Below are 13653 nucleotides of genomic sequence, written 5' to 3' on the forward strand. Positions count from 1 at the left end.
TTACTTTGGAATTAACTTATATCTAAGCTTCAAATTTAAACAGCAATGAAGGGAATTCGTAAATTGCAATATACCCGTCTTCATAAAAGGAATATATTTGTTAATTTTATTCTTAGTTAAAATCAAAAGATTGTTATTATTTTGAAAGCAAAAAAAAAATTCAGTTTAATTAATACCTACTAGAAGTGCAAACTAGATTTTTTTACTGGAGCAAAAATCAGTTAGACTATCGTAACTAGGGCAATATGACTTTAGCTAGCAAGTATTCTATTAAAAATTTTTAAAAACTGTAGATGAGCAACTACTATTACATTTACCGTCATCAAAATAATATCCATAACTGCAAGTATTTACACACTTTTTATTTAAAAATCAATTACATAATATGTTAAATATCTTTATGCAAACTTACTTCGCCAGAATTGTTAAAACTAAACCCTTCTATGCATTCATCGCAGCTCCATATATCCCTACATTTCTTACAGTAAGATTTAGAACATTAAAAACATATTTTAGCTCCATTACCATTATCTTACACTGCGTAATCACATGTATCACTACAACTTTTATTGTGAATGTTATAATATTAATTTTCCTTACATTAATAGCAATCTTAATTAGTAGGTCCATAGCACTCAAAACAACTTGAGTCACATTACTAGCAAGACTGTGAATTCAAATCAAAATATTAATTATTTTAGCAATTCTGCTGACCATTTGCATAATTTTTTGTTAGAAAATATATTGCAAATATGCATAAAATAGCTAGCATTTAGTTTTTTTAGATATTTTTTACTAAGATTAAAAAGTAAAGTAAAAAAATAATCAAAATAATTGATGTTTACTTTAATTATACTTTATTAAGATTTAAAAGGTAATTATTGATTATTGATGCCTATGTATTTTACTTAATTATTTTATATAAATAAAATTTATTTTTTAATAATACTACTTTATTTTTATTTAATTTTCTCAATAGATAAATAAATAAATTTTACTTGAAAATATATATTATTTAAAACTAAAAATCATAATATTAAAAGTTGCTAAAAATATTTAAAAATGTTTTTTTATTTCTTTTAAAAAATTTTATTTTTTAAAATTCATAAGTTAGTAAAAGAAAGAAAAAGAGAAAATAAGAAAATTAGAGGAAAAAAAATATTTTTTTTTATTATTTCATTATTTATTTTAAGATGAGGAGTTATTTTAAATTAAAAAAAAATATTACTATTTTGTTTTCTTTTATTGATTAAGTAAATTATTTCTTCAAAGTTATATGATAAAATTATATAATATAAATAAAAATTTAATTTAATTAAGAAAATTACTACTTTAAAATTGAATTAAGCTAAGAGCAATAAAAATAATTATTTACTGTATTTTATTAAACTTATAATTAAATTTTATGATTGTATTGCTAAATCAATTGATATAAAATGTGTCTTTATTTTAAAAATTAGTAAACAATAATATATTTTCTAATTTATGAAGTTAAATATATAAACTTTTGATACTTCTTAAATACACAGAAAGCTTAATTCTAATATATTTTTTTTATCTTTTTTCAGAAGCTATTTTTACTTTTAAGAGTACTTTTTTTTTTTAATGAAAATTCTTCTTCAAATCAAATTGAATTATTTATTAGAAATTTCAAAAATAATAGAAATAAGATTTTTAATTTAATCCTTTTTAAAAAATAAATTTTTAAAACAACATAAATGGATTATTAAAAACGAGAAGGCTATTTTTAGATCAAAATCAATTTTAATTTTAAAAAAGTGATTTCCTTCTTTCTTTTTAAGCTTTATATTCTTTATTTGTTTTTAGCTTGAAAAAAATCAAATCAGAGTTGTTATTTTAAATTTATGAACTTATTGACTATAGCTTGACTTATGTTAGAGTTTATGAAGAAAATATTTTCTGGTTTACGCTACTTGGTTCCTAGTATGATTAAATATCAAATCTTTCAATCGAATCTTCCATTAGTTTAATAGAGGCTTTTTTTGAATTGCAATTTCTCATAAATTGTTATTAATTATATTTATTTATTGAGAATGTTGAGTTCATAGGTTTAATTTAAATATTTTGTTTTAATTATTTTGGTTAAGATTATTTTATATAAGGAGTTATTTCTAATGAATTATGTGAACTGATATTGACCTAAGTCTTATAAAGCTTGTACATTTATTCATTCAAAAAATTTTTTTATTTTTTCAGATTATAAAACTGTAAAAGAAGTTATCTAAGCTTTTTCCAATTCCTAAATACTCTATAAGGGTCTTATGGTTAAAATACTATGTAACGATAAAGTTTAGGAAATCTGCTACAAAGTTTAAATATTATTTTTTAAAAAATATTCATTTTAAAATAACTATAAGGGAATTTTTTAAGAAATATATGTTTTGCTATGAAGATAATTATACTTATATTAACTATAAAAAGCAAGGTCTGAATAATATATTTTATTAATATTTGGCTGTTTATCTATTCTGATACACAAAATATTAAAATATTAAAAATTAGAACTATAGTTAAGTTCTAATCACACTAGTTCATGTCAGTGGAAGAATAAGGCTTAACTTTTTTTGTGACAAGCAAATAAAGAAATAGTGATGAGAGAATATACATTTACTAGAGTCGAATATCTTTATTTAAAACTATTTAAGAACTAATAATTAATATTTTAAGATATATTTTAATAAATTCCCAATAATATATAGAAGGCCTATATTCTTGATAAATATATCCGTATGCTCTCTTCATATACATCCAACTTAAAAAATTTCTATTTAAGAATAAAATGAGCAAAAGTCCTGCAGGTATCAAAAATATCCAAACTATAAATACTGGTACAATATAAGTTACTAAGTAAAATTATTGACTATTTATATTACAGAATTATGATTAATCACCTATTAGCACAAATTTATCATCTACATTCTGGCATATCATATATGATAATATGGTTTTTATTACAGTTGGAGCATAAAAAAAATATAAAAATATAAAGTTAGATTTTAAATCAGCTAGATTATTCACTACAAATTATTTCATTTTATATAAAATCTACTTTTATTTTTATTTTTCTAACACTGATGGTCTATACTTGATAGTTGTAAGATAATTTGGAGATTTTAGACTAATAATCAAACCTTATGGAGTTTTGAAAAGTATTCTGAGAATTGCATTTGCTACAAAAAAAATCAAAGGATATGTCAAAGTATATATAAATTTATTCATATAAACAGGTAAGCTTAATATTAAAGATGAAATGAAACAATCAGTGTTCAAGAAAGATAATGAAAACTAATCTCCTCCGAATATAGAAAAAATGGAGAATAAAAAATTAGGTAAAATATTAAATTAAAAACTTCTAAACACTACCATGATTTAAGCATAGTTCACATACATTTTCAAATAGATTGATCCTTAATCAATAAGCTCACTTTTTCCCATAATCAAAAAGTAGGTTATCCTTAGGCATTTATAGGCACATTACTTTAGGGCGAATATTCTTTACTTGTTTATTTAGTAAGCCTGATAAAGTAGTATAATAAATATTTCAACAATTAAGATTAATATATTAGACCAACTGCTAGCCAATTTACAATCTTAGCACTCGTCTGTATTTAATCTACCATACTTTTCCCCCCAAATCACTCCTCTTAAGTCGCACTCACTACACTAAACGCCTATTGTTCCTTTTTAACAACCGAATTTATTATGAGGATCTTCTGGTACACAATTTTATGGATATTTTGAGCAATAGTAAATATTATCCGTATAATTTCCCCATCTCCAATATCCATTCTTTAGTTATATTATATCTCCTTCACAAAACTTGGCTTATTGTGGACAAATCTTACAAGAATATTATGAAAATTATTATTCACTTTAGCCTGTTGTGCTATATATAATCTCTTCAATACTATATTTACCTAAAAAATATTTTTTTTATCAAATAATTATATATATTTTATTTAAATATTGTAAATTACCGCTAGGACATTTATCACAAGTTATAAACTATTAATTTTGAATTGTTGGTATTTCTCCTCTAATACAACTTCTAAAATCAACAGTTATTGTTAAAGATAAAGTTTTTTATAAAATCTTTTTAACATTGAAATCAATTACATCAAATGGGATAGTTGTTTATATTGTTAATTAACTTTAGGTTAAAGGTTTAGCTATTGCAATAATATCGAAAATATATGCATTCTCTTCATAATCAAAATTTGATATTTTTGTTCCATCAAGTTATAAAGCTGTATTATTATTTGACATAATACTAAGTTAATAGAGAGAATATTAATTTAATACATTTATATCTTCTATTACTTATTTTTAAGCAGTAGTACTATTGGCTTTTTGGTTAAAATAGCCAGGAAATTTTATTGGTTGACGATCTTCATCAATTATGACTACTTTTAAAGTTGGATTTATTAAAGATCCGCTCTATTAGCTGTAAAGAGTATAGTTATGATAAATTAAATTATTTGGATTTTTAGGATCTATAATAGCTAATCCTTGAGGATTATAACTTAAATCCTTTCCATAAAGAGTAGCAATATTATCAGTAAAGGTATTTAATATACTATAGTCTCTTTTTTTATTTATAAAATATGGAAGACACTGAATTAGTCTAATAGCTCCTCCAATTGCTGCTTAGTTTTAAAAAAACTAATTATCTTTAAGTACTTTAACTTCACTGCTAATGATTATGATTGCGCCTCCTGAATCAGAAAGAGCTTTATTTTTCTAAAAAGTACAATTTGCAATTTAATTAATTGTAGATTTATATATAATCATAGCACCTCCATAACTAGTTTGGCTAATATTAGAAATAAATTCTGAGTCTAAAATATCAGAAGATAAGAGATTATTTATGATTAAAGCTCCAGCTCTTTCGTAAGACTGATTTGCTATAAATTTTGAATTAGATATACTTAAATACTATCCTTAATTAAAATATAAAGTAGGACTAAAATATGCCTTGCAAGACATAAAAACCAAATTATCTATCACAGCATTATTAAAATTAAAAATACTAATTACTCCTGTGGGTACTCTTTAGTATAATATTGTGTCAGCTTCTGAATAAAGTTTGTTGATATCTTATTATGTTTATGTATTTTCCAGGTTCGTAAATGATCCTTAAGTGATTTCAATATTGAAAAGTATCATTTACAAGAAACTTTAGTTACAATTTGAGTTTGATAAATGAATATTTTATAATTAAACAAAAAGATTAATTGCAGATTAAGCATTATTAATATTTATTTATTGTAAATGGGCTACTTTTAAATTTTAATTATTTTAGAAATCAAAAGTGTCTAATTGGAAATGTCTTATTCCTTATATTTTTAATAGTATTGCAGAAAATGTTGTTATCTGTTAGACATTTATAACTTCTAGTTAATTAATAGTAGTAAAATCACATTAGGTTATTTGAATAAAAGAAAACTCATTAGTTTTTAAAGAATTTTAACTAATTGTTAAATTATTAATCAATGCTTAATTAGTTAGTGAAATACTTATAAATCCTTTTAAGTATTCAAGAGATAAATCTATATTTTTATATTAATCTTTAGTATACATATCATTCAATTACAATTACTTCTGTTTTTCATCAACGTCAGTGCTATCATTGAATGTTTAAGGAATAAAAATCTACTCCTCTGCTGTTTCAAAATTTGGAAAATAATTATTAAAAATATTGTTTGTAATATTAACGTTATTCAAAATAATTAAATCAATTGATTAAAAGTTGAAAAGATTAGTTCCATTTTTCCAAATATTTTAAACTACATTTACACTTGATATGTTTACAATATAGCAGTTATAAAAGGAAAATAGATGATTATTCGTTGAATTTGGCTGAATATTAGATATGTTATTTCGCTAAAATAACAAACTATCTTAATAAATTTCTCCATCTGGTTGATTGTATAAAATATTTTTATAATCTTAGTCCTCTTAGGAAATAATAGTTTGATTGATTATTAGATTTGTAATTTAAATGTATGAACACTGATTAAACTTTATAATAGGTGTTAAGGAGAGCATAGAGATATTGCTAATGATTAAGGTATCAATATAAACATTTTAAATGTTATCTAATATTAATAAACCATTTGGAGAAGCTATATTTTAAATGCTTGAAATTTCAAAATATTGTAAAGAAAAAGATTAGATATTCGAAATATTAAAAGATGTATTAATAATATCATATTTCTCTAATTTTATATTTTAAAAATTTACTTTCTTAAGTAATGTTAATAAGAAAGATGAAAGTTAAAATTAGTAATGTCTAATAAATACCATGGAAATTGTAACATCTTTTATCTCTAAAATAGATGTAAAATTTAAATTTAATTAGGTTAATGGTATTGTTAAAACAATATCTTTACTATTATTATTATATCTTTTAGTTATTCTAGTTTAGAAGTCTTATGTTCTAATTTTATCTGAAACAAATGGAATGTGCAAAAAAGAATCACTATCATATGTAATTAGAAGGCTTTATATTTTTTATATATAAATCTATGCTCCAATTTCCATCATATACTACTATTATAAATTTGAAAAGAAATCACTTTCTTTGGTGAATAAATAAGAGCAAAATCCATTATAGGAATCAACTTGTTTTTATACATAATTATAATTAATGCTAATATAAAACTCTAATTATTAAACTTAACCATACTTCATCAATATAATTTAAATTTCCAAGGTCTAATATATGCCAACTAAAGCTAACTAAACTATATCATGATAGTCAGTGTTAAGTTACCAAAGCAATCTAACTTATTATAATTAATTCATGTAATCTATATTTATGAGCTAAATTTCTCCATTTAAAGTAATAAAAAAATAATGATCTAGTTGATCAATAATTGATTTAATTCTCATAGATTCCATAAAAAAAGAATACGAACTGATATACTAGTGATTCTACCTTAGATAAAAGTTAATATTCACACTACACCAAACAACTATATAGTATGTTGTGAATACTATCTAAGAATTGCATAAACATGGTTTTATTAAAGTCGCTATTTAAACCTATTCAGTTAATTTTTCAAATAATTATCCTTAAGATAAATCAAATACTCCTATATTATAATCATTCTTAAAAAGAACATATGTATAGTTTGAGAAGTTCCCATAGCTTTACCAATACAAATTTTCGATTATCTTATTCTAAAATACCATATGAACAGATTCTGATGAACTGGTATCATTGATCCTTATTATAGATAGCCAGCTTATTGTTGTATTTTATTAAGCCCAAGTCCAAATCATTAATTAGTCAGGAAACTGATAGTTAATAATAAATTAAGTATATTAAGTTAATTCTTATTGTAAAAATATTGATTTAGAATAGTCTGTTGTATTTATTAAGCAGTCTATTCTATATTTATAGGGAATTTCTTTTTGTTGAGTAACATCCCACATTCTAATTTAGTTATTAATATCAGCAAAATACACTTAAGTATAATACTCATTCACTTATAGAAATCTAACAAAATTATTTTAGTCTATTTAAATTAATTTAGTAAGTTGGTTTTTTTGAGTGTCTAACATAAATATGGCGTATTATTTAAAATCAAAAAAAATTACTCTACTACTTGTCAAGCTGTATACAACTTTTTCAGAATAAAAAGAATATTATTGATACACTTTTTAGAACTATAATGTAGAATTTGTATAACTAACCTAAATAATGAGACTACTCATTAGCATATAAAATTATAAACTTTAGTCATCACTTTAGTATTAAACACCAGCAAAAATAGCATTTGATAAATATTAATTTTCAGTGTTAAATAAATATGAAAATTCTATAGTTTTCTTTACTTTAATATCACTTTGATCGTATAGGAATAAAACTTTTTGTTAAATATCTAGTAGAATATTATAGTTATTTTAATTAAAACCATAATTTTTAATTGCATCTGGAAGAGCTGAAGTCTCTCTCTACAAAGACATATCTTATATGTTAAAAATTTCTAGTGTATCATCTTCTACAACTATTAAAATTTATCTAATTTTGTCAATTTCCCATGATATGAACTAACTTTTTATAGGAAACCTAAATTTCACATCAGGTTAAGACCCTATTGATACCACATGAATAATTTGTTATACCAAAATAAATAAAATCTATTTCTCTTTATAAAGGATTAGCTATTTAAATTATATTTCTCGAGATTCAAAAACATCAATCTACAATTATTTTAAAAATATAATTTTTAAGTATTGTATGGTTTTAAATTTATTATAATAAATTTAAATAAACATCTTATTCATTAAAATATATTTTTTTAAGCTTTTATAAAAATAAAAATAAAAAATATTACCCTGATTAAAGTTTTTGATGAATCATCTAAATCATATACACATAATTATTGCAAAGAGTTAAAATAAATTATTTTTTAATTCAAATCATTAAGTAGCATTTCAAATGCAATTTAATCTTTTACTAAAATAAAATTATATTCATTTCCAACTATTTTTACTCTTGCAATAAAATTAAGATTTCCACCCAAATAAATATATTTTTTTACTGTGTCAAAACAAATCTATTTTCATATTTAATTTGTATTGAATATTCATTACTATTTTATATTTTAAATTACTTACTTTGTTTAAATTTGTCTATGCAATTTAAAATAATAAGAAATTAGATACAACTATTTTCTATTAGTCAGAGTAGTTAAGGATGTAAACAATTTATTTGTCATCATTGTAAACGCAGGTATTTAAAAAATCATTACATTATATCTGAGATATAGCAAAGTCATATTATTGCTCAAAAATTATAGACTTAGAATTTATGCTAACAATTTAAATATACAATTGATATTTTATTATTATTATTTCTTAACTTTATATTAAAATTTAATCAACTGTATATTTTGTATTTGATTAATACTCTATACACCATATAACTAATTTATACTTTAAAATTATTTTAAAAATTGTATTATTTATTAAGTAATTTACTTAAACGTCATAAAGGCAAAGTTAAATCTTATAGGTATCATCCTTTAATTACTCTAAGAAAGCTACCCAGTTTTTAATTATATAAAGATTTGATACTATTATCTTATTGGAAATTGAGCTATTTATCTTTTTTTAAAGGAATAAAATAAATAAATATTTCAAAGAGATGTATTTATTACTTTATAATTATTCAATGAATCAACAATATACATGGAATAAATATTTTAAAGGATAATCTTATCAGCTTTTTGAACATAGATAGCTTAATTTAGTTAGCTATGCAAGTCATACAGCTAAGTATTAGATAAAATTAAATTTTAATCTAAGTCGATTATGATTAAATTAAAATTAATTTAAGCTATTAAAATATTTAATTCAATTATATAAAAATAAGAAAATATGCTATTGTCCAAATCAGCATCAAGCTATATAGGGTAAGATTGAACTAGAAATTTGGCAGGATTAGTAAATTATCTAAGCTAACCAGATCTTCCATAAAATATAAGATTCCTTTAATCTTAAAATACATTACCACTTATGAATGCTTCAACACCAAAATCAGAAATATACTATATTATTTCATTTTGTAGATATTTAATATATTTAAAATTAAAAATAAAATAATTACTTAACTAAATATCTAATTCTAAAATAAAATTATATTTTAAGAAAAATCATACAAAGCAAAGCCTTTCTCAAAAAAACTTATTGCTAGATAGGAGTCAAAAATGTTTTTGACCTGTGCTATTTTCTAATTGAAAGCTCTATTAGTAATTTTTAAACTATTACAATCAATCACCATTATTTTTTTACTATTGAAAATTAGAAGAGCTATACTCTCATTTATAAATGTTTATGAGGTTAAATCTTAACCATTTTTTAAATCTATTGTCTTTAAAAAAATTATTAAATATAATATTTGTTTTAATACATTTTTATTACATTAATAAGCCTGGCTAAATCTGTATTATATAATTAAAGCTAATTTTAAACTTAAATAATTAAAAATACAGAATTATAATATGAGAAAGCTGTCGTCGTATTAGTAGGGAAATTAATTTAGTTGATGATTTTTTGATTTTATATTCTATATTCACTGTAGCAATTTGGTTCAATTATTTTAATTGATTTATTATTAGAACTAATGTAATAATATATTACATTTTATTAATAATCACTATTAAATGTAGCAATCTTTTTTTATTTAAAATAATATTAATTCATATTATTTTTAAAAAAATGTAATAAAGAAAATAATAATTATAAAAAATAAATTTACATTATTTAAATTAAAATCGTAAATAAAAATCTTTAAGAAAGGATCAGATACTATTATGAATTGTTCTTATTCATATACATCCTATAAGAAGAAAATGGTACCTTGCTAGCATTTATTATTAACTTTCTTTTAAGCTAATTAATTAGTGAGTGAAAAAATATTTTTTAGAAGTTTTATTTGATATAAATATTACTTGTTAAAAGAATTGAGTAAAGGCAAAATGATAAGTCATTATAATTAATAAAAATAATATAAGTATCTAAGGCTTCAATCAAGTTATGTGATAAATTAGCATAATCTACTGAGGAGCTTACTTGTAGTTACTATTTAATGAAATAGTCAGTATCATCAAATACTATAAAAAGAATATTTTAGTTTGTGATCAAAATTGAATATATTTCTTTTATCTTTTTAAATTAAGCATTATACACTTATTTAATTATTAATCCATTTATTGATAAATCTATAGAATTTATAAAGATATTAGTATCAGAGTCAAATATTTGTAAAATACCTAAGCAATTCATATTTCCAAAGTTTCTACTTCTAGTAGATTAAATCAAGGATCCTGAGAGGAATGAATATTTACAAATAGCTTTATCATCAATACCTAACAATTATTGTAAATTATTGCCCCATTATATCTATTAAATAGGTTAAAAGCATTTATAATGATATATTTAGTTTTGATTCACGTATATAATCATTGAATTTGATTAATAAATTATATAATCAAAAGAATTAGAGAAGTCTGAGTATAAGCCATAAAAAACTAAACCAAAAGTCGGTAGATACTTAGTCTAAATTACGGATATTAAAATATCTTTTACTTCTCTTAATAGGTCATAAACATATATAGAATTATCTTTTACAAACAACAAATAATTTTTGTATTAGAAACATTCTAAGAAGTAGTTAGCCTCAACAGTAAAGATACTAGTTAAATTAGAATTCTGGATTGTATAAAACTAGTATGAGTTATAATTTGATTAATTTAACTATGTATAAACCTGTTTTAATTTATATAATTTTTAAAAAAATTATTTTTAGAAGTTAATCATATTTGTATAATAGTTTTCTAATTTACCCAATTTTGGTTGTAAAGTTTTGAAATATTATTGCAAATTATATCAGAAACAAAACAATTAAGTTATTTTAAGTTAGCAGCCTATGTCATTTAATCGTAGCTGAATTTGTTAATACATATATTGCATGACTAAAAAACTATTATCAAATAATTTTAGATTGAGAAAACTTAATAAATTAAATCATTTGAGATGCTATCGTAAGTTGAATTGTATACTTGTAGAAAACCAAATTCATCAACTTTAATAAAAACTAAGGTAGAATTATTTTGAAAATCAAAAAAACCTTAAAAATATTCGCTCCATACTGTAAAAACCTAATCTACTTCCTCTTTTATTTGATTAATTATTTTTAAAATAAAATATATTCAAATAAATAAAATACTAAGTTCAATAGAGTCGAATTAGACTAATTGTGTAGAATATAATTTAAAATTCCCATTTATAGGAGTTCTCCAAACAATGTAATCACTTCCTACCAGTTGAAAATCTTGATTTACAATTGGTGATGGAAGAGCTTAAAAAAACTGGATGTCATAATTCACCAAATCTAAATAGTAAACTGTCTAAGCTGTGATTATAACAATAATATTATCTTCAAAGACTTCATAATATGCTAAAACCTTTAAAGGAATTTAAACATACAATTTCTAATAAAAAAGTAATAAATTACTTCACTTTAAATGTCTAAAGAAATTTAAGTATAAAAAATTATATCAGGGAGATAATAAATTAGTATTTGTCCTTAACTATCAAAAACAAATAAGTGACCTTTTTTTAAATGGTAAGAATTAATTTTTCATTGAAAAATGTGTTATTTAAATTACTGCTAATAACTAGAGTGTAAAGAATTACACTCTGTAGACATTACTCTGATATTTAGTAAAATGAAGGGCAATTTTATATAAATTCACAAGTTCCAGTATTAATGTCTTCAAAATCTTGAGTAGTCTAGCATGAAAATTCACAACCCTCTAGCGTTTCTACCAAATCCCCTAAACATTGACTTCCACACTTAATTTTGATAAATAAAATTCAAATTAAATTATGAAACCTATGTTTTCTATGATTACTTTCCCTTTTTCATTTAAGAAGTACCCTTCATCGCATTACAAACAAATATCTAAATCATAGCATTTTTAACAGTGAATTACATTACATGCTAAACTTATATTATTTATTCTCACCTCTGACTAGATATCATCTTTCTAGCAAGTAAATGCTTCAGTAAAATAAATTTAATCTTAAGGGCATTAAGTGCATTCTCTAGGCGAACTACCAAAACACTTACCACACATATCAGAGCACATATTACATTCATTTTAGGAGATATCATAATACTAATTCTCTTTACACTATTAAGAATTTACTAATCTAAAATTTAAGAGTAAATTTATCTTAACTGATAAGATTATTAAAGCTTTAAAATTTCTAACCATTATTTCTACTTAGTCTTTTAATTTTTTTTGATAAATGAATTGAATGTAATAAATTAAATAAAAAAGAGATTCCAAATTTGTAAACTAAAAACTATTATTTAATAAATATATCTAAAATAATTGAAATTTACAAAAAGTAAAATATTACTATTTATTTTTTTATTTAAATTATTACTTTTTATAACTCTTATCTATGATTAAGAATTTAACCAGTAAAAAAATAGTATTTTTCATTCTACATATATTTAATAGTACTAAAGCCTTTTATCATATCTTATTTAATACTTTGCAATAACATACATTATTTTATTAAATTTTCAAGAGTAAATGTGCATAATTCATATAATTTGACTTCTTAATCTAAAGTCATATATTATTAAAAATGATTTTTTATAAAAATATATTTATCGTAATTTCTCATAAACATATATAGATTTTGATTGTATATAACATTTGTTAAGTATAAATTTAAGAGTTATGAAAATAAAAATGTGAATTATATATTTTTTGATCTCAAAATTGGATTATTACAATATTTATAATTAAAAAAAATACTAATATCATATTTAAAAATAACTTTCTAAGTTTTGTTTTTTTATTTTCAGCTAAAATTATTTCTAAATTAATCTCAGAAATTTTGTAATAATTTATTTTCTTTCTGGCATTTACTAAAAAAAATAATTACAGTTAATTGTTTGAGCTAGAATAATAAAAAAAATTATTTCAAATTTTAAAAGGAGTAGTGTAAATATAAAGTTTATCGAAGATTACGAGTTTTTGTTATATTTTATTGATTAATTAATTATGGAAAATATCTATTATATTTTTTTAATATTAT

At 21.4% G+C, this 13653-nt stretch overlaps 5 protein-coding genes across 5 annotated transcripts; 1 reads left to right on the top strand and 4 right to left on the bottom strand. All coding sequences in view use genetic code 6, as the record gives it.

The window, feature by feature from the left end:
- Positions 1-145: 145 nt before the first annotated feature.
- On the top strand, positions 146-885 carry TTHERM_000031844 (transmembrane protein, putative). The gene is made up of 3 exons (XM_012797116.1): positions 146-346; positions 421-551; positions 609-885. The coding sequence occupies exons 1-3, from the start codon at positions 246-248 to the stop codon at positions 647-649; spliced, it is 273 nt and encodes a 90-aa protein (XP_012652570.1). The 5' UTR covers positions 146-245; the 3' UTR covers positions 650-885.
- An 873-nt stretch (positions 886-1758) lies between these two features.
- TTHERM_00032850 (transmembrane protein, putative) lies at positions 1759-5187 on the bottom strand (the record flags this gene model as incomplete). Its single annotated transcript, XM_971891.2, has 2 exons — positions 1759-3938; positions 3999-5187. 2 exons carry the CDS (start codon positions 5185-5187, stop codon positions 1759-1761), a joined length of 3369 nt encoding a protein of 1122 aa, XP_976984.2.
- A 1526-nt stretch (positions 5188-6713) lies between these two features.
- Positions 6714-7461, bottom strand: TTHERM_000032858 (hypothetical protein; the record flags this gene model as incomplete). Its single annotated transcript, XM_012797117.1, has 3 exons — positions 6714-6809; positions 6950-6961; positions 7021-7461. 3 exons carry the CDS (start codon positions 7459-7461, stop codon positions 6714-6716), a joined length of 549 nt encoding a protein of 182 aa, XP_012652571.1.
- Positions 7462-8105: 644 nt separating this feature from the next.
- TTHERM_000032859 (hypothetical protein) lies at positions 8106-8401 on the bottom strand (the record flags this gene model as incomplete). The annotated part of the gene is made up of 2 exons (XM_012797118.1): positions 8106-8232; positions 8367-8401. The coding sequence occupies 2 exons, from the start codon at positions 8399-8401 to the stop codon at positions 8106-8108; spliced, it is 162 nt and encodes a 53-aa protein (XP_012652572.1).
- Positions 8402-11744: 3343 nt separating this feature from the next.
- On the bottom strand, positions 11745-12686 carry TTHERM_00032860 (hypothetical protein; the record flags this gene model as incomplete). The annotated part of the gene is made up of 4 exons (XM_971892.2): positions 11745-11999; positions 12050-12147; positions 12204-12390; positions 12450-12686. 4 exons carry the CDS (start codon positions 12684-12686, stop codon positions 11745-11747), a joined length of 777 nt encoding a protein of 258 aa, XP_976985.2.
- Between the last annotated feature and the right edge of the window lie 967 nt (positions 12687-13653).

This window comes from Tetrahymena thermophila (genome assembly GCF_000189635.1).
Source record: "Tetrahymena thermophila SB210 genomic scaffold scf_8254667, whole genome shotgun sequence".
Lineage (NCBI taxonomy): Eukaryota > Ciliophora > Oligohymenophorea > Hymenostomatida > Tetrahymenidae > Tetrahymena > Tetrahymena thermophila.